The sequence below is a fragment of the Pavona decussata genome, unplaced genomic scaffold (genome assembly GCF_977016875.1).
Source record: "Pavona decussata unplaced genomic scaffold, jaPavDecu1.1 SCAFFOLD_32, whole genome shotgun sequence".
NCBI classification, from domain to species: Eukaryota; Metazoa; Cnidaria; class Anthozoa; order Scleractinia; family Agariciidae; genus Pavona; species Pavona decussata.
In genome coordinates, this window is record NW_028145455.1 from 1846320 (window position 1) to 1867070 (window position 20751).

The window sequence follows — 20751 nt, forward strand, 5'->3', positions numbered from 1 at the left end:
TGTGATACCACCAAGGACAGCCAACGGGACAACTCAAGCAAAACCTTTTAAAATGAATTTTCTGTTTTTCGAGGTCGTCAGAAGAGGCTTTAACACAGCAACACAATAGCACAATCTGATCTGTTTGGATCCGGCTTTCGCTGGATATTTATCCAGTAAGGCGAACAGAATCCTTCTCATCCTGAATTTCTCAGTTACTTTCGACATTCCGAGTATTCGAGCTGGCCTTATTTAATGTTTTGATCCTGCGAAAACAACTGAGAAAATTAATTTTCCCGTACTTACGAAAGTGTCAGTTTACAATTCATCAAGGAAAAGTCTACGTTTTAATTAAGCCTTGGACGTGAAAATATAACATTTTAGCAGTCAAGTCGGTGAATATTCAAAGGTTTGATAACTGCATGAGCTGAGGTTTTAATCTAGCCGGCTGAAACCATAAAAGCAGTAAGATTTAACATTTACGGTTTCCAATACCACCTTTTCTTACTTCATATTTTATATAAAGTACGCTCCTTGTTTTAATAAACAATGGACACAAAACCTTATGCACATGGATGCTAAATGAAGTCCTAAGGATTGACTCGCTTCGGTCTGGATACCATGAGATCAAACGCACTTTAGTAATCCATGATTGTTGTTATTATTATTATTATTATTATTATTATTATTATTATTATTATTATTATTATTATTATTATTATTATTATTATTATTATTATTATTATTATTATTATTATTATTTATTATTATTATTATTATTATTATTATTATTATTATTATTATTATTATTATTATTATTATTATTATTATTATCGCACAAACAATACCCCTTGACGCTAAATTTAATAGCAGATGCCAATGCTAAGGATATTTAAGATCCTGTTTTGTTTTTCGCGATGATCTGAATTCTTATCATTTAAGGAACACTAAAAAAACACACTAACTCTTCCCGGCACAACCCCGCACTGATTATTTAAAGAAAAGTTTCTCATACAGTGGAGCTCAGTTGTGGAATGTCATTTTACCCTTAGAATTACGCTAAGCGACTTCCTTGAATGATTTTAAGACTAAATTGAGTCGCCACAGTTTTAGGTAAGATTTTAAACACGGCCTTCAAGAAAAGCAGCATTTATTGTTTTATTTTTTCTTTTACTTTTATAATTGTAATTAGGTAGATAGATAGTTCATAATGATAATTATGTAGCTGATGGAATTACAGTAAGCTATCATATCGTATCGTAGTTTATAAGTATTTCCACCGCTACCGTTATGACTAGATTTAGTGCCCTCTTGTTAATAAGAGCCACCCTCCTTTCAAGGCACCCCTACTGCCTACATGGCCGTGTTTTTTTATTGTTGAGAGAGCGGCAGCCAAGCTACACTGAGTCTCAACCGCGTTCACAATGAAGCTGCCTTGGTATCATATTCCACCTACGTCAAAGAAGAAATAAAGGGGCCTGTTTTCAATAACCCCCCCCCCCCCCCCCTAAAAAAAACTGGGGCTCTAGATCGAATCTTTATGCTAGTTTTAGTAATTTCTCAACGGATCTTTATCATTCCTACTGTACTGTCATCTTTGCTTCCTGTTTTAGGCCACGAAAGCTTTATGATGGGGAAGGGAGCTCAACGTGGTATTCCAGTAAGCTGTTACCACTTTCACACGATGCCAGTACGTCGCCAACATGCAAGCCAGTCAATAACATTCTATTTCTTAAGACACACAAGACAGGATCAAGTACATTGAGTAATATCTTAAACCGCTTTGGTGATAGAAGAGATTTGTTGTTTGCTTTGCCTATTAAAGGCTACGATTTTAACTGGCCTACTCCATTTCTAAATACATCCACAATGCCAACAAGAAGAGCACCAAATATTCTTTGCAATCACGCCAGATACAACAAGGGCCCAATGCACTGGCTTTTTCCAAAGGAAACAACTCGCTACATCACAATACTTCGGGAACCAGCTCGTCAATTTGAATCTGTTTTCAACTATTATCGTTTTAGTAAGCGTTTACGATTAGGAAACGTTACGTCGGCAATGGAGAATTTTCTTAAAAATGCAGAATTATATTTGGAGGAACGCAAAGGTCGAGATTTTACATTGCTCCAAAACCCATCGTTATTCGATCTTGGACTTCATACAGTATATCACGGGAATCTATCTGTGGTAGAAACCTACATCTGTTTTCTTCGAAAAGAATTTGACCTTGTAATACTGATGGAATACTTCGATGAGTCGCTTGTATTGCTTAAACGTCGCTTTTGTTGGAAAATCGAGGACATTTTGTATTTCAAACTTAATGAAAGGAGGAACAAAGACAAACAGAATATGACAAGTCACACAAAGGAAATGATTTGGAAATGGAATTCAGCAGATGTCTTATTGTACAACGTTTTTAATCAAACGCTGTGGAAAATGATAGAACAGGAAGGTGCGGAGTTTTTTGAAGATCTCGCGCTCTTCCGAAAGACAAGGCAATCCATGGAGAAAGCATGTTTACAAGAAGGAAGTTTTCTGACTCGTCCATTTACTGGAAGGCTGGTTCAAGGATATGCAATCAAAGCAAACATCTCCAAAGAACTCAGTGAAACTTGCAGCAAAATGATCATGAACGAGATTCCTTATATGAGTTATCTTCGCGAAAAATTGATCAAACAACAAGAAGCTGTGGACATTTCTGCGAGCTAACTAAATAATTAAGTGATTTTTAATGTTGATGGCCAGATATTTTCCGCAAGTCTGGAAATCCTAAGAAAGACTGATCCAGGTATTTCAGATTTACAGAGATTTTCAGTGTTGTTAAAATACGCGCATAACCACCATCTTTCCAATATACCACCAACCAACAAGAAGCTGTGGACATTTCTGTGAGTTACCTGGATCTTTTACCGTTCTTAAAGCCCTATAGTCAACCGTTGCATGATAGTTTTATGATTATTAGTTTAAGATTTCATTTCTCCCCTTTAATGCACGTGGTCAAACTATAAGCGGTTCGGAGAAGTTTGTGAAACTGGACGAAAGTTAACTGGAAGTCACAAAAATGGCGTTGCGTGAAGACCAAACTTCTCGGGCAAGGATTGAAGTAATGTTTTTTTTTTCTTAAACTGTTAATATAGCTCACCGCTTTGCTTTCCTGGCCGTGTGATCCCGCCCTGTCTAATGAACGGAGACGCTTCTTTTTATGTGGTTCGTTCTCGTTTTTATCATTATGGTTGACCATTATCTTTATTAGAAGATATATTCTTCTTGTTTTCTTAGTCATTTTTGACAAGTTCTGGAGAGCCTTTAGACAGAAGTAATTTTGTATACTATGAAAGGATATGCCCCGACCGTCGATTTCGGCGGAAACAGCTGTTCGAAAAATGATCATCAAATGCCATGCGCGTGGTCAAACGGGAAAATCTATCATCGACCATCATGAAGAATTTGAACAGGCTTAAAGTGAAAGATAGTTGTTGATAGCCGATGATAGTGCATGGATAGTAGTAACTGGTGGTCATCGACTATCATGCGTTATTTGACCAGGGCTTAACTTATCATGTTTCTGAATACAACATTAATTATGGTTTGAGAAATTCGAATAACAAAGTCAAACTTCCTAAGCCTATTACGGAGTGCCTGAAATGCAAGTTTCTCCTATCGTGGTGCCGTTCTTTGGAATAAGTCTGCCTCAAAATTTGAGACAGTGTGAGTCCCTGGGGGTTTCAAACAGAAGTGCAAAAAAACACTTTTCTTGTTTGTGCTAATCACCCGGCAATCATGCAAACCAGTCCTTTTTTATATAGGTTTTATCTTATACTGTGATTTTCTGTGTATAAATAAATCAAATAAAAAGGTAGATTGTGGCCAATCTATCAATTTGTAGCAAAATAGGCACACCATGGAACAAGTTAACAAAGCATAGAATGGAGAACAATTAGCCATTTCTGGCAGGGCAAGTAAAACATTTCAGATCAGCTGGTGAGCTGTTTAAGTTTTGATTGACGCACGCCAAAGAAAAGAACCTGCCAAATGTAATCTCTAAGGTTTTGCTCAGACGCTGCATCTGTCATGCGTTAAGCTAAGCTAAAGAAGTGCCACCGAGTATAAATCCATATGGTTGTGCCGGTAGATTTGAATTATATTAGGTAATGCAACATCTCAATGTACGGCGAAACTGACCTGACGTAAGAAGACATTGAAGCGACTTTAGTTTACATTCAATTGAGAAAACGTTGCCAGGTAAAATGTATAAACCATGAACAATAAGACCCAACAGCTTTCTGGGAAGAGTTTGACCTGTAAGCTTATTTGCAATTTTCTTGTTTGAAAATAAAATTACGTGCCTTTTTAGAGCTTAATATTTACATACCTTTCGCGGAAAAAACTGAGATCAAGACACGAAATACGAGCACGTTAATTAGGTCACCCCACAATTCCATTAGGTCGCATCGTTTACGATTCGCACTTTGCATGCATGGGACAATGTTAGTATTTTCCATTAAACAAGGTCCGTGATTGGCTTAAGACGATGTCACACGTTATGATTGGTTATTATAAGCATGGGACTTTGGACAGTCTTCTGGGCGATATTTGTTATCAAAAAGCTGATATGAAAACTCTCAAAGGGCTAAAATCGTGAAAAGTGGCCGTGGGTCTGTATTCTGATAACGCGCAGAGGACTTCAAAACGTGATAAGAACATGAGTCACGTTCAATCGCCTGCGGCTCGTAGCATACCTCTTTGTTCTTACCACGTTTTAACGTTATGTTTGCGTTATCGTAGTTTACACGCACGGCCAAATCGAATCGTTGTTTCGTCGCCGTATTTTTTTTTTTTTTTTTTCTACCAATAATTTTTTATCGAGGAAACAATTACAAAGTGTTCATTTGTTTAACATTGCCAGCGGCTAAAACAGGTTTTCGAGGGAAAATTGTTGATTATTTTCCGATCGATGTTTTGGCTCCATATAATGTTATATTACGTTTTGGTTACCTGTCAGAACTAGGCATTCAAGAAACGCGATAACCACATAACGGAATTGTGAAATTCTGTGACAGCCGTGCGAAGCAGCCCGAGGAAGACGAGCAATATAAAATAAATAAATCATACGCAGCGCAAAATGTAATTCAAAACCAAATCTGTCCAACTTGGCAAGCGATCAACGACGGCCATGCTTATTTCTGCCATTTTAATGATTTCTGTTTACGGATAAGGGCGTGGGTTTCCTTCCTAACGGCTATAAAAGTCCATAAAAGGCTTCACAGTCGAGACGTGAGACTTCAAAAGGAGTGGAGCAATTTATAAAATCGGCGTTATATTTCCGAAAATGCTGCATGTAAAAGGAATTAAAGAATCGGAAGACAATAAATTAAAAGAACAGCAACCTCGTGGCTAGCCTCATCTCGCCGAGCGTTTTATGCATGGGGTTGACGTGGTTATATAAAAAGCTTCATAGTGTCATGAGATTTGACACGGAAGCAATAAAAACAAAAGTAAATTTCCGAGAATACCTTTTGGGCTTCCAAGAATCTAGGGGCGCAAAGCTTGAGTAGTTTAGCCAATAAGCGTACAGTTGTTAAGCGTCTTCACCCAATCAAATTATTCGCAGTGTGCCGTATCAATAACTCAAATGGGGTCTTCAGTCGGCGTTCAACTGTTATTCGACAGTAAACTCGTAGGCTTTTTTCAGCCCCGCAAAGAATATGTCACAAGAAGGAAGAGGAAAAAAACGTAAAGCAGAGGAAGTCAGCGAAGAAGTTACTTCACAAACTGATGAAGCACTCAAAGAGGTGGAGGGCCACATCGCAGAAATCGCCAACATTTTGAAACGCGAGACTTTGAAAGTTCGTAAGGAAAAGGAGGCCTTTGATTCTGTGGCGAAAAAGCTCAAACACGTTCATTTCTCCAAAACATTGAAGCTCAATGTTGGCGGCCAGATATTTTCCACTAGTCTGGAAACCCTGAAGAAAGATCCAGGTACTTATTTACAAACTTCTTTAGTGTTATTAAAAATACGTGTATAACCGCCATCCGTGACCATCTTGCGACATGGAATGTAACCAGGTTTACTTCTTAAAGGGCGATTGATTTATTGAACTTGAACTCAAAGTAGGTAGTAAAGATGTATTTATTTATGATAAGACTGGCGAGGAGAATGTCAAGAAGTTAATACGTGGTCGATTAATCGACTGCCTTGAGTGTTGAAGCTGGCCTTGCGAGCAAAGCGGAACTTAAGTTCTACACGAAGTCACGGACGAGTGACGATATTAGGTTGCGTTCGATTGAGCGTATTATGGAATAACAATAAGTTGAATAGCTGTTAGATTTCTCTTCTAGGTAAATATGGGAAAACATATCTACAAACTTTCAGTGAAACACGATAATTTAAGAGCGATTTTGTGCTCCAGTAACTCCAAAAACCTTAAATGAGAGATTTCTTGTCGACATTGTAGTCTATTCCTATTCCGGAAAAGGGTCAATTTAACGCACTCTTATTGTCCCCGCAAATTAGGAGCCATGCAAGGTAAACGTCTTTCCTGAGCTATTAGGGGTTAATCAGTCCGTTTGTTTGTCTTTTTTCTTTTGCCGATTAAGAGAAAAATTTACAGCTTGATGGTCTAAATGGTCTCTGGTAGCATGTCAAAAAGATGGCACGTCGAAAGATAGATGCTATTCTGTGCTATGTACGCTGTCTTTCATACATTTTCACAGGAACAAAACTTCACTTTTCTGTATGTGTTGTTTTTTCATGCAGGCTCCATGTTACACGCCATGTTTTCAGAAAGATTCGACACAAAACCTGCTGAAGACGGATCTTACTTCATTGATCGAGATGGAACTCACTTCCGGTATATCCTGAATTATCTGCGCACGGGACAGCTTGTTGTTCCAGAAGACAAAATCGTTCGCAGAGAATTGCTCACTGAAGCTGAGTTTTATCAAGTTCAAGGAATCATCGACGAACTCAAATCCCATCCTTTTGAAGATTCCGTCATCTTGTCCACAGAGCAGCGCCAAACCCTGGTCGATTGGTTGAAGGATACACTGACAACCGCCAGCCGTAACTATGCTCTGATATATCGTGCGTCTCGCGATGGCTGGGCTGCTACCAGTTTTCACTCCTGCTGTGATCGCAAAGGACCGACCGTGACAGTTGTAAAGAGTGGAAATAACATATTTGGAGGCTATACTGAGCAACACTGGGAATGTAAGTTTTATAAACATGTTTCTTGGTTGAAGCATGCATGGAAATTGTTCTATAACGGACAGATATAATACCGGGGTCTGCCAATGTCGTGACAATCAAAACCCGGGACAACTTGAGTATCCCAGTCACTTTGCATATTTATTACGCGGGATGCCCTGAAGGGGCATACCGTGTCTAAAAACGGGTCGATTTCTTTTTACGCGGGATGCCCTGAGGGGGCATACCATGTCTAAAAACGGGTCGATTTCTTTTTACACGGAATGCCCGCAGGGCATGACGTGTCTAGGTTTCGGTCGGGTATCTTCTTCGTCGTAGCCACAAATCGGTACATTAATTTATTCATTAAACTCACCCCTCTCCTACTCGGGATGTATTGTTCTGATTGTCTTCAACAAAAGCAGGCCAATCAAAATCTATTATTCGGGCACATATCACGAGAGAGGGGACCCACTCATCCCTTCCTGTGTGACGTCAAATCATTATTTGATTTATTCATTAAACCTTGATTAAATTCTACCCTCTCCCAGAAGGGATTTATTGTTCTGATTGTCTTGAACAAAAACAGCCCAATCAAAATCTATTATCGGCGCATATATCACGAGGGAGGGGACCTACTTATCTCTACCTGTGTGACGTCAAAGCAAGTCATCATTTCGAATAGTTGTTTTTGATTAATGGCGGCCACATGTATGAATTTAAGACTCTGATCTGCCGTTTTCAGAGAGAAAACTAACCTTTTTCAAGCGGAAAATCGAAATAATAACTTCTAGGTAGTACTCGACAGTTGAAACGGTGGCAATTGGGAGAGTTCACAGCGAAGAAATTCCGCTTTCAAAAACAGACCGAATAATCAACGCGAAGGAATAGAGATAGAGGAGGCCATACCAGTTCAGCGGGGTCATGACGTTATTGCAGAGTTATTTCTGGTATGATTCCTAGTAACACAACGATAAGTATCACGCAATAAATCTGAATAAAACCATTCACACAATTATTTCAATTGCCAAGGGAGGATAGTTTTTAAATATCTGCGAAACATACGATGGGGAATAATTGGGGCTACATTAAGCATTCCGCGTTATGCCATTAGCCGGGCATCTTGTTTTTTTTCTTCCTCGTAGCCACAAATCGGTACATTAATTTATTCATTAAACTCACCCCTCTCCTACTCGGGGTGTAATGTTCTGATTGTCTTCAACAGAAGCAGGCCAATCAAAATCCATTCTTGTCGCTTACATCGCGAGGGAGGGGACCCACTCACCCCTACCTGAGTGACGTCAACGCATCATTTGATCTATTTATTAAAAACAGATTAAATTTGGCGCCATATTGTTAACATGTTCTGGACTCAAGTGTGCCGTTTTCTAACGGAAATTTCACCATTTTGAAGGGGCAAATCGAAAGAATAACTTCTAAGAAGCACCCGGCATTTAAAACGGTGGAAATTGGCAAATTCCTGGCGAAGGAATCGTGCTTTGTTTGACAGTCTTAGACCACAACGCGAGAGCCTCAAAGAGGTCATTGAGAAGCTTACGTTATCGCAATGGAATTCCTGCAATTTCCCTTGAAACCCTGAGTAGCGTAACACAAGGGAAACAACGTAACGCGATCGTCGTGACTCAAACTATTCCATTAGCAAGGATAGTTTTATCAATCAGCGAAGCATACAGTTGATATAAATGATTCAGCCCCAGGATCACGCGTAATGCCAGTATAGCAGGCATCTTGTATGGGCTTGGACACTGATTTTGATAAAAGAACTGAATGCGACATTTTTCTCAATCAGCATTGTAACATACATTGACTATGCTTACATGGGATAAATTTAATAAGTCCCCGCACTATTTTGAATATTAAATTAATGAAACCATTCGCGGAAACATTTTGAGCCCATTACCGTGAGCGCCATGCGAGTACCAAGGTAATTGTCAGGATTTAGCCAAAGAATTTCTCTGCGATATAATTATTCATGAGCGCCATAAACGTTCTGATAACCTAATTACTTACATCTTACATCCGAAGATACCCGTCTCTGGAAATTCTTGCTAACACACCAGCTCTAGTGCTGCGCAAAACAGCCGAAGTTAGACCGCAATTGAAACATGTCAAGGAAGCCAATTGTTTATGCGAGCTGGTACTTGGTTGGTGTACAGACTGGGATTACATCTCCACGCTCAGCAATCCAAATGAAATGTGGGGCGCCTGAAAGCATCTCCTAATGATCATTCAGTTTACAAGCACGCACCTTTGAGAACAAAAGGGAAAGGAGAAAAAAAAAAACACTGACCTGGCCTGCTGTGTAAAATGCATTTCATCAATATTGGCCAGTCCAGCTTGCTCGCGAAGACAGAGAGATTTAGAATCGCGTTTACGGCAAACGGCAAACGCGAGATTTGTGTTTATATTTTCTTGTAACCGTTGATACATAGAAGATCAAGATTGGTGAAAATAAAAACAGTGAGCGACAATTTGGGGTAAACATAGTCACGCGGTCAATTCTGCCTTTTGACGTACTACGTATTCGAAATCTCTCTATCCACTTTTCTACGTCAAGCCAGCTGACAAGGCATTTTCTTTCAGAAGGATTGACATTTAATAAGTTACATTATTATATGGCTGGCTCCGCGAGCGGGCAAGATGAGTCAAATCCTGCGCTGTGATTGGCTACCCGAGCGGGCAAGATGGAGCTATCTTGCCCGCTCGGGATTACCCGTTGCCCGTCCGCTTGGCATCGAAAGTTTAATCCCAACAATGATGCGGGTTTTCTTCGATTTACCCGTTGTTTTGGAGGAAAACGCTCACTAAAAAGTTCGGTAATTTCTCAACATTTACCTAAAGGAAAGGAAAGAGAATGGGATCGTCCTGGTGTAGTGAAAACTTTGTTTCAGCTACAATGAATGTGAGTTGAATCGGTGAGTTGCTCTGCGTGTAGCATTTTAGATAGAATTGATTTTGAAAAACTTATTGTCTCAAGTCGAGTGCCAAATTGATAAGTTCTCTAGGTTTGCAATGACTGTATTTAAATCATAGCGAAGTGGAATTTGCGGTTAGTGTTTAAAGCAGTTCAGAAAAGTATTTTTTTTTTAAGTTCGCCGAAGAAGCTCACGTTTTTTTAAAATTTAGCCGCGTCTTGCTTGTTGTAAACAACAAAATCTTGTAAAAGTTTCGCCCAGTTTTCTGATTTACCTGCCCTTTTTTTCGGCTTATGTTTGATATAATCTCAAAATCTACTGTTTCATTCAAGAATTAATGATTGGAGGCCGAAAACTGTGTAAAAAGTTTTATTATTTACGCCACGGCGCGATCGGCTGAAAATGGCGTTTTTGCCGGATTCTATTCAAATCTTCCCGTTCTTGCGAGAATCTAAATTTTTCGATCTCAATAATTGTATACTCCCTTTAAACCATTATAAAGTTAGAGCCCTAAGATAATTTAGGATTCGTTGTTTTCCACGATTACATGCTAATCCATAAATGCACTGAAAATAAATCTTGCACCGGCCGGCTATGAAGAATTTCTTTCCAAGTAGAGCAGTTTCATGCCGTGTTTTGTTTTGTTGTTGTAGTTTTAACTTCATGGTAAAGCCATATAATAAATCCTTTATTGACCAAGCTTGTTCGGTCAAGATGGCTGGATATTGGCCTCGTTCTTTTTTTGCGTTTTCATGGTTAGCCAGGAACTAGCGTAAACAAGCACAATAACCTTACCGAGAGTAAAGTTGATAAATTAACGCGCGATAACCTTAGTCTATTCATCAAGTGTCACGCTATATTTTTATTAAGTCATTCATTCATTCATTCATTCATTCATTCATTCATTTATTCTCATTCATTCATTCATTCATTCATTCATTCATTCATTCATTCATTCATTCATTCATTCATTCATTTATTTATTTATTTATTTATTTATTTTTTTATTTATTTATTTATTCATTTATTGGGCAAAGGTTGGAGGCGAGGGAAGAGAGGGGTAATTTCAAAGCTGTCTAATGTTTTATGGCATATTTTTTTCAGCTCTCCCAAGTGCAACTTATAGACGAGCCCCAGACTCCTTCCTGTTCAGCCTGGTCAATCCAAATGACCTGAAACCCACGGTGATGTCTCTGATACCAGGAAAGGAGGACTCAGGCATTTTTTGCTACAATAGCAATGGCCCTGTATTTGGAGACGGTCATGATCTTCGGATTGTTAACTCACCAAACTCCAACAATTGCACCACAAAGTTAAATAACACCTATCAGTTACCAGCAGGACAGAATGCAACTACTTTCCTGACTGGAAATCAAAGTTTTACCATCAGTGAAATGGAGGTCTTTAGGTTTGAAAATCTTTCATCTATTTGAATCGCATAACCGTAATGATATGTGCTCTTTGCAAGCAATGGCTCTGAAGTACACGAGCCTATTTTGAGTTGCTTTTGTCAAGTCGTTGTTGTGTTTCAAGTAGAAGAGTAATACGGTATAATAGTATGATCTTCGGATTGTTAACGCACCAAATTCCAACAACTGTTACACAAACTTAATAACACCTATCAGCTGACAGCAGCACAGAATGCAACCACCTACCTGCCTGGAACTGATCAAAATTTTACCATCAGTGAAATGGAGGTCTTTAGATTTCAGAATCGTCTGCTAATAACCGTTGTATTTTTTCTACTTACTGACCTGAAATTCAATGGGGAATGCAAAAAGAAAAAAACTTAATCTCTCCAAAAAGCGAGATTTCTGGAGGCATGTTCTCGCAAATCCAGACAGATACACATGTACTGAAAAAGCTATTTTCTGTTTGACCCGCTAACACTAATGCTTTGTGGTCTTTGTCTCTTTGGCTCTGAAGCACTAAAGTAAGTGAACCTTTTTTATTCCTTTTCTTATTTTCTGTCGACAAGGCTTGTCAAGAGAGGATTGTGTTACCGTGGTGAAAAGTAATCTAATAGTATTGTATAATAGTTATGCCTAGGAATTGGTTAATAAAATCAGCGTTTTTCTCTGAAAAAAATGTCACGTTTCATGAAAACAAAGGGAGTTGAGAAAGCCGAGGTAAAGAACTATTTAGAACTAACAATATGCTGTTGTCAAAAAACAAAACTAAGGAGTAGCACATTTACCTAACAACAACGACGAAAACTTTTTTTTTTTACTTGATATCAGCAACATTGTGTTAGAAAAATGTTTGGTGGTGTGAAGAGGAATTGTGACTAACGTTAAACGGGAGCAGGGATGGCGCAATGGTAAGAGCACTCGCCTCCCACCAATGTGGCCCGGGTTCGATTCCCGGTCTCGGCGTCATATGTGGGTTGAGTTTGTTGTTGGTTCTCGTCCCTGCTCCGAGGGTTTTTGTCCGGGTACTCCGGTTTTCCTCCCTCCACAAAAACCAACATTTCCAAATTCCAATTCGACCTGGAAACAGTGGAGAGAAGAGCCACTCCGTGGATTCCACTGAAATTCCTATTTACTTAGAAACGGTTTTTGATGGTGTGAAGAGGACTATTATTTATTGTGAATGACAATAAAGAGAGTGCTATTTCCCCGAAATTACAATAATGGGCTAGATATGATATACACGTCAGTCCTTTTTAAACGTAATAAGATAGTAAAAGGTCATGATCATTTATGATCATACCGACACTTCTGACAACAGGAAGCCAAAAAATATTATGCTAATGTTACGCGAAATATTTCCGTTTTATTCTTTAATTGAATTGATGTATTCGAAAGCCAGCGGAAAAGGTTTTCCAAGAATCGAGGTTGACAAAATAAACTTGCAACCGTTGTTTAATGCTTGAGTGGGTTTGTCCTATAGGCACAGCGGATCAAGGGTACAACCAATAGAAAAACAGATCATTTACCCAGTATGCATTACAAAGGATTTTTGTATATCGCCGCAACACTTTCTCTTTCTGCTGTTGTTCAGGTACTTGCATGCAAACGTAGCCATTAAGTGCTGGTTTATTCGTTTCCCAAAAGAGCATGTCGTCTTCGTCTCCAAAACCAGAGGAAGAAGTAACGTCCCACAGCGATGGTGCGCTTGAGGAAGCGAACAGCCACATTAAAGAAGTCTTCAATATTCTGGAGCGTGAGACGTTGAAAGTTCGGAAGGAAATGGCAGCTTTTGATGCAGTGGCGAAGAAGCTAAAACACGTTCATTTCTCTAAAACGCTGAAGCTCAATGTCGGCGGCCAGGTTTTCTCTACCAGCCTAGAAACTATGAAGAAGGATCCAGGTATGTGGTAATGTTTTCGCTCTGAAGTCTGCTCAAACGCCATGCAATTGGTATACTAAAACTCGCTAGAGAGTTTGATTACAATGGCAGTAACAGATATTGCAAATAGTGTCTTACCTACGTATTTGGTTTTTATCCAGGCTCGATGTTACACGCCATGTTTTCAGGAAGATTTGACACCAAGCCCGCTGAAGACGGATCTTACTTCATTGATCGAGATGGAACTCACTTCCGCTTTATCCTGAATTATCTGCGCACGGGGCAGCTTGTTGTTCCAGAAGACAAGATCGTTCGCAGAGAGTTGCTGACTGAAGCTGAGTTCTATCAAGTCCAAGGAATCATCGATGAGATGAAGGCGTGTCCTTTTGAAGGTTCCACTATTCTGTCCATAGAGCAGCGCCAAACCCTGACTGGTTGGTTGAAGGGTACACTGACAAGCGCCAGCCATAACTATGCTTTGATATATCGTGCATCTCGCGATGGCTGGGGTGCCACCAACTTTCACTCCTGCTGCGATCGCAAAGGACCGACCGTGACAGTTGTAAAGAGTGGAAATAACATATTTGGAGGCTATACTGAGCAACACTGGGAACGTAAGTTTTATAAATAATTTTTTCTTTGTAAAACGAGATTACGTTTTTTTTAAGTAGACGCACGGATTGGTCTGTAACTGAACAGGGATGATGCCAAAGGCTTCCAAGACCGTGAAAGCGATCTGTTTTATAAGCAATTATTATGAAAATTACATTTGGTGTCAAGATTATTGAAGTGGGGAATTTTTCACTTTTCAAATGGGCCATGATGAGTCTAAGAAGACGACATTTCGTTTTGAGGGCATTTCGCTTAAAAGCTTGGTCACAGAAGCCTCAATCGAACTTACTATGGCAAGAATGACGTCATGGCAAACTTGAATTTCGTGGAAATTATGAAATAACAAACCGTTTAACATTTCCCCGAAATTTCACTTATTCTGAGCCGTGTCCAAATTAACGTCGGGGAAATGCGAGTTTGAAAGTGAAATGTATTAAATTTTTCACTATTTGGGGTATTTGCATGCTTTCTTTCATTTTTAAATGTGAGTCATGGAGCCACCTTGAGAGCAACTATCGTTTCATCATCGCTCGTGTAAAGTGAAAATACGTGTTTCAAACAGTGTCTTTAATTATTACTTTTTTTTCTCGCTCCAAGAATCCATCATTTCGTTACTTGCTTTGTCTACGGTTGCGTGTACTTGTAAGGTTTTCGCGGAATGTGTATATCAGAAAAAGTAAGGAATACTAGAAAAAGCTGATAAAACAAAATTAGTTAAGGACGGTGCCTACCATTGTTACTGCGCATACGTTCTGCGCATCTCGAGATACTCGGGTTTCCTCTGGGTGGTGTCTGCTAATACAGGAATATTTTTGCGGGGTTTAAAACTATGCGGAGAAACCAGAACTTAGCAAACACTTTTGGTATCTCGAAAGAAAATTAGGGGTTAACCACACATTTTTCAGAGATAATTAAGCTTCAATTTAGAAAAAAAAATCCCATACATTGCTTCATATTTTGGTGCTTTTGGAGATATTATTGCTTAATTATCTCCGAAAAATGCGTGGCTACCCCCAATTTTCGTTTTGGATTCCAATAGGCCTTCTTAAGAACTGCTTTTCCCGCATAGTCATAAACCGCACAAAAATACTTCGATATTAGTAGGCACCGTCCTTGACAAGCGTCTGATGTTGAATGAAAATGCAGACTTCTCAGTGATGAAAGAGTTCTTGAGCCTTTTGGCAGGTGCATTCTGGCCAGCAGGATTTAGCCAGTTATTTAAAATGGTATAAGGATAGTTCGTAAAGGACCAAGTGTGCCGTAGCAAGCTATTGACCACAGCATGCGGGGAATAATGAGCGTTTGCACTTGTATAAACATAACTGATAGTCATCCGATTTGGAAAAGTGCTGTGGGCGAAATGCTTGGTACTAATAAGTACGCGCGAGTCATAGAATTTGTAAAGCTAGTAAATTAACACACGACAACCTTAGTCTATTCATCAAGTGTCTTACTTTTTTATTTTTCGTTCAGTTTTATTTATTTATCCATTTATTTAGTTGTCTATTTATTGGGCAGAGGTGCAAGGCGAGGGTAGACAGAGGTAGTTTCAAATCTGTCTAATGTTTTAATACCGGCATATTTATTTTTTCAGCTCCCTCAACTGGAGTTTACAGGCGAGCTCCAGACTCCTTCCTGTTCAGCCTGGTCAACCCAAATGGTCTGAAACCCACGATGATGTCCCTGATACCAGGAAAAGAGGATTCAAGCATTTTCTGTTACAATGGCTATGGCCCAACATTTGGTGCAGGTAATGATCTTCGGATTGTTAACGCACCAAATTCCAACAATTGCACCACAAATTTAAATAACACCTATCAGTTGCCAGCAGGACAGAATGCAACTACTTTCCTGACTGGAAATCAAAATTTTACCATCAGTGAAATGGAGGTCTTTAGGTTTGAAAATATATACATGTAATGAAAAGGCTACCATGTATTTGAAACGCATAACGGTAATGGTATCTGCTCTTTGCAAGCATGGCTTTGAATTATTGAAGTGCACGCCCAGGAGGAGTACTCCGGATTTCAAGTGACGGGGATGATCGAAGGATTTTTTGGGGTTTGAATTTTTTTTTCCGGGTTTTTTTTGAGTAGGAAAATTTGGCAACTATTTTTTTGGGTGGCTTGATTTAAGTAGGGATTTTTGGGGATATTCAAAACAACCTGAAGATTCGCAGTAGTGGCTGCGCATCCCGGCCGCGTTGTCATTCTGCATAATGTTACTGTTGAAACAGAAGATATTCTTGGGTGTCTCGAGTGTTGTTAGAATGACTACCAGATGCGGAAAAGATAACTGCAGATGGTATGATAAATAAACAATCACAAAGTTTCAATAACTAATGTTTTTATTTTTCGTGTTATATCATTTAATGCCTTCTGAGGCCTTTTAAGGCTCGGGAATTTGGCATGGGATTTTTTGGGGGGTTAATTTTCGGTCCAGGGATTTTTTTGGGTTTTGATTTTTGCCCCCATTCGATCATCCCCGTCACTTGAAATCCGGAGTACCCCCCCCCCCCTCCCCTCCCTGGGAGTACACGGACCTTTTTTTTCACTTGTGTAAGAAGTAGAAGAGTAAATTAATAGAATTGTATAGTAGCAATGACAGAGATGAATAAAAGTTTTTTTATGCGAAAGCAATGCTGCGTTTCATGAAAATATTAAGAGAGTTTGAGAGCCAAGGTATGGCCTATATAAATTGAAGTGGAACTTTGACTCAAGAACAGGATTTGTTTTTGCACACATACATTACTTCAAACTGAACTAAACGCACCTAAACCAAAAACAATGCATTTCCAGTATTTGATAAAAATTAAATTAAATGGGCCTGTTGCAAAGAGACAATTACAACTGGGTTGATAATAGACTTTCTCGAATATTCCTTTCTAAAGTTAAAGAATGAGTAGTTTTGTGGTAAGGCTTGCTCTATTTCTTTTGTTATTGCTGTTGTTGGATATCGATTTTCCTTGGAATATTTTAATAAAGAGATCATTTAATTATTAAAACAAATTTTTTTTTTCTTTTAGTATTTTTGTTCATATTTATGTCTTTCTTGTTTGGCTTGTCCTGTCAGCTTTGCCTCCCGGCAAAGAAATTAAGGGTTTTGTCTGATTTTGCCTATAAACCGTTTGAATATTCCATGTGAACTCATTTAGGTACGGTTTTCAACAAGCCAATCTTCCAAATACCACCAATACTACCTTATTAATCTCCAAAAGTACACATATGCACGTTTTAGTCGGATCCTCATAGTCCTAAGGCCCCGCTTATATGGAGAAAAGTTGTCCCGGGTAGAAGGGTCACTCGCCTACCCGAGCTACCCAGGGCGAGCCAACTTTTCCTACATTTCCTTACAAAACTTGGTGGACCGTTTACATGAGAAACAAAAAGTTGGCTCGGCTGGAAGGGTGACCCGCCTAGCTGGGTCACCCTTTTCTTTGATTGAAGGGTCACCCTCCTAGCCGGGCCAACTTTTCTCCACATAAACACTTTGGCTCGCGCTGTTGGCTCGAGCAAAGGGGTCAACTTTTTTCTCATATAAACGCTCGCTGAAGTTGACTCGTCTGGGCGGGTGACCCTCTTTCCCGGGACAACTTTTCTCCATATAAACAGGGCCTAAGGCAGGCTAATTTTTCGGCGAATTTATAAAGCCTTACACTAATGTTAACGCAGTATGATTTACTGCTAGAATTTCTCATTTAGACTATTTACGCTATTTTAGTATATTTTTAGCTCCAATAACCAAACCTGTTCTGCTTAATAAATATTTTTTCCACAACCTGAAAACTCTAAAATAAAGTGAATAAACAAAATAATTTCCGCCCGGGTACTTTCCTGTGGTGCTGTTTTATGGACAGCATTAACTTGTTTAGACTTTTGATTCTGATAAGTTGTAATCTTAAAAAGTGTGACTGGTCAAATCGGATAGCCATTAACTTTTGAGTTAATCAGTGCATTCCTGTGGCGATGTTTATTGTGCATCGTCGTGGTTCTTAGGTCGATGTGACCGTCCTAAGGAAACGTATCGTCCTGTTTATTTTATCATGTTGTGTCGGTTAGGAGAATTTGCTATTCAAAGAGATGCCGTTATTATAGTGTGACCATTCAAATGAAAACTCCCGCGACCAATTCATGGTTTCCGGCCCAATAGCGAAACAAAAGCAAGAACAGCAGAGAAGTAAGACGGCAAACAACCAAAAACGAAACAAAACAACAACAACAAATACGATCGCGTTTAAAAAGTTTAAACCTACACTTGGCGGAAATACTGTTGTTACCTCACTTTATGAGAGAACATTATATTAACATTCCCAAGTATACAGTTTTAAAGTGTTACCTTTTTGCAGATGACTACGCTGCCTTAGTTCTTCGTTAGTGGAGAAGGCGGAAGCTTTGGCATGTAAAGTAAAAAAAAACTAAGTTTCTTGTTGAGCCTCTTAAAAGGTGCTATGTTTTGGGTGATTCATGGACACTCAATTATGAGCTCTAAAGTTGAAAATGGAAATGCGAAATAAATGTATTGATGAAATTGTGGCCCAGTAACAAACAAAGGTGAGCCTCTTTAAAATGACCATGTTATTATAGTATGGGTGCATGGCAAAGCGAGATTCATTAATTGATGAAATCATGACCAATAGACAATCAAAGGTGATTATGTTGAGAATTATCATCACACTTTCATGTCAGTTGCTCATGTCATGAGCTTTAAACTTTAAAATGGCAAAGCGAGATTAATTAATTGATGAAATCATGATCAATAGACAATCAAAGGAGATTATGTTGAGAATTATCGATCACACTTTCATGTCAATCGCTCATGTCGTGAGCTTTAAACTTTAAAATGGCAAAGCGAGATTCATTAATTGATGAAATCATGACCAATAGACAATCAAAGGTGATTATATTGAGCATTATCGATCACACTTTCATGTGAATCGTAATAATAACAAACGTCGGGCCGACTCTTTTGAAGTTTTTCTTCATTTTTGTCCTATATTACAGGATATCCATGCTAAATTTTTGACTTTTTCTAAAATTAAAAGTGAATATCGGGTGGTTTTATTCCATTCTTAACTGAACTATGACCATCTCACGCGCATGTGAAAAAAACTGCCAAAATTGTAGCCTCCTTTAAGAGGGTGAAAACTCAAAAGTCTGAAACGTTTCTGTGAGTCTGTTTGGTTGCTTTAGCTGAAAATTTCAGTTGCAGAAAGTTTACGAAACAGAGTTTACGAGCTTTTGTTCGCTTAACGAAATGCTAGCTGACCTGCAAGCCTCCCAGGAAGAGAAATGGAATAAGTTTTCCAGTTGTAATGTTGCTGACCCCAAAGCAGCGAACAAACTGTTTCAGTCTCAAACTCAACACTCCCTTTTTTTTTTTTTCAGTGCTTTTTCGCCAAGAGCACAAAGCTGAGCAAGTCACCTGATCGAAGTTTAATATTATCCAATGAGGATTTACACTGGGGCACCCAACAGTTTATTTCGGTGGATATCTGTTCTGAAGGCCTCAATCAACTCAGAAATTCGCATTTAGTTGTAGTGTTTTCTTGGGTGAAATGCCAGCTCAAAATTTCGTAACTGACTGATGTGATGGTAACCCTGTGTCGCTGGTGGAACCGCTTGTGTTCCTCAGCCAATAGATACAATGTAACGTCTGGAAAATGATTAGTGCTTGCGGCTCTATATAAACCTTCGCTACTACTTCAAAAGACGCACTCTTTGAACTGGTGGCTGTTTTACTAATTAAAAGGAGTGTTGTTTTCCACAGCAATGTTGTCGAATTCATATAAAAACTAAGAAAACACGGACATCTAATCTGTTAGTTCGACACGCACTTCGCATTCTCTTTTAATTTCCTTTTTTGCTTTACCCGAGGTAACTAATTTAAAGACGTTTTGGATTAACTTTAAGTACGTTTGTTTTAACATGAGGTGTGATTTCTTTGGTTTGCACCAAAATCGGGTGGCCGCTCAATCTCATTGGCTGGTTCGAGTTTGTTTAATTTTCATTCATTTTGCTGTTTACATTGTGGAAGACAATATATTTTACCTGGAAAGCTGATTCTCGACATTCGCAAGCTCTTCTAGATGGTAAATGTGACCCAGAAGGATCTCAAATGAGAAAAATGATGAACCTGCCATCGGCTGTCGATGCGAGGTGACATTCGTTAACGCTTAGTGGTTGATAAACTCATCTGTCATTGGATATTGTGGCGTTACGGACGAGATATCATAACAAATAACATTAAAAACAGGTAACGGTTAGACCTCGGTTGTCCAAAGAGCAGATAACTTGAATTTATCCAATGGATAAATCGCTATCCAGCGGAAAAAGTGTATTCAGTCCAACCAAATTCATTTTACTTGCTGGGTAGCGATTAATATCCGCTGGATAAAATTATCCGCTCTTGGAACAACTCGGGCCAGGTTGAGTTTCTAAAATCTCTGCTAGTTTAGCTCTGCCAGAATACACGCTAAAAAAAACAAGATCTGAAATATTTTCATCAGTGCCTGTTGGTAGATTTAAATTTGTTCGACAGAAATTGTGTTCATCACCACAATTTGGCCATGGGAACTACCTAGATACATCTTTCAGAATTTTCGCTTTATGTGGAGTTTACCAATTAAGGCTACATGACAGTGATAGCGGTCGGCGGAACAACTTATGACTTTACTAAGTATTTTTCCTAGCGCCTGACAAAGACTGGAAAACACAACAGTTTCCTTGCCATTTTAAATGATACCTC

The 20751-nt window shown here is 39.0% G+C and overlaps 3 protein-coding genes across 3 annotated transcripts; all 3 read left to right on the plus strand.

Moving 5' to 3' along the window:
* Positions 1–1403: 1403 nt before the first annotated feature.
* Positions 1404–3735, plus strand: LOC146484576 (galactosylceramide sulfotransferase-like). The gene is made up of 2 exons (XM_085104490.1): positions 1404–1417; positions 1527–3735. The coding sequence occupies exons 1-2, from the start codon at positions 1404–1406 to the stop codon at positions 2689–2691; spliced, it is 1179 nt and encodes a 392-aa protein (XP_084960616.1). The 3' UTR covers positions 2692–3735.
* Positions 3736–5594: 1859 nt separating this feature from the next.
* Positions 5595–12192, plus strand: LOC146484577 (uncharacterized). Its single transcript, XM_085104630.1, has 3 exons — positions 5595–5961; positions 6740–7192; positions 11209–12192. The coding sequence occupies exons 1-3, from the start codon at positions 5688–5690 to the stop codon at positions 11535–11537; spliced, it is 1056 nt and encodes a 351-aa protein (XP_084960756.1). The 5' UTR covers positions 5595–5687; the 3' UTR covers positions 11538–12192.
* Positions 12193–12713: 521 nt separating this feature from the next.
* On the plus strand, positions 12714–17028 carry LOC146484578 (uncharacterized). Its single transcript, XM_085104631.1, has 3 exons — positions 12714–13416; positions 13557–14009; positions 15602–17028. The coding sequence occupies exons 1-3, from the start codon at positions 13164–13166 to the stop codon at positions 15925–15927; spliced, it is 1032 nt and encodes a 343-aa protein (XP_084960757.1). The 5' UTR covers positions 12714–13163; the 3' UTR covers positions 15928–17028.
* Positions 17029–20751: the final 3723 nt, after the last annotated feature.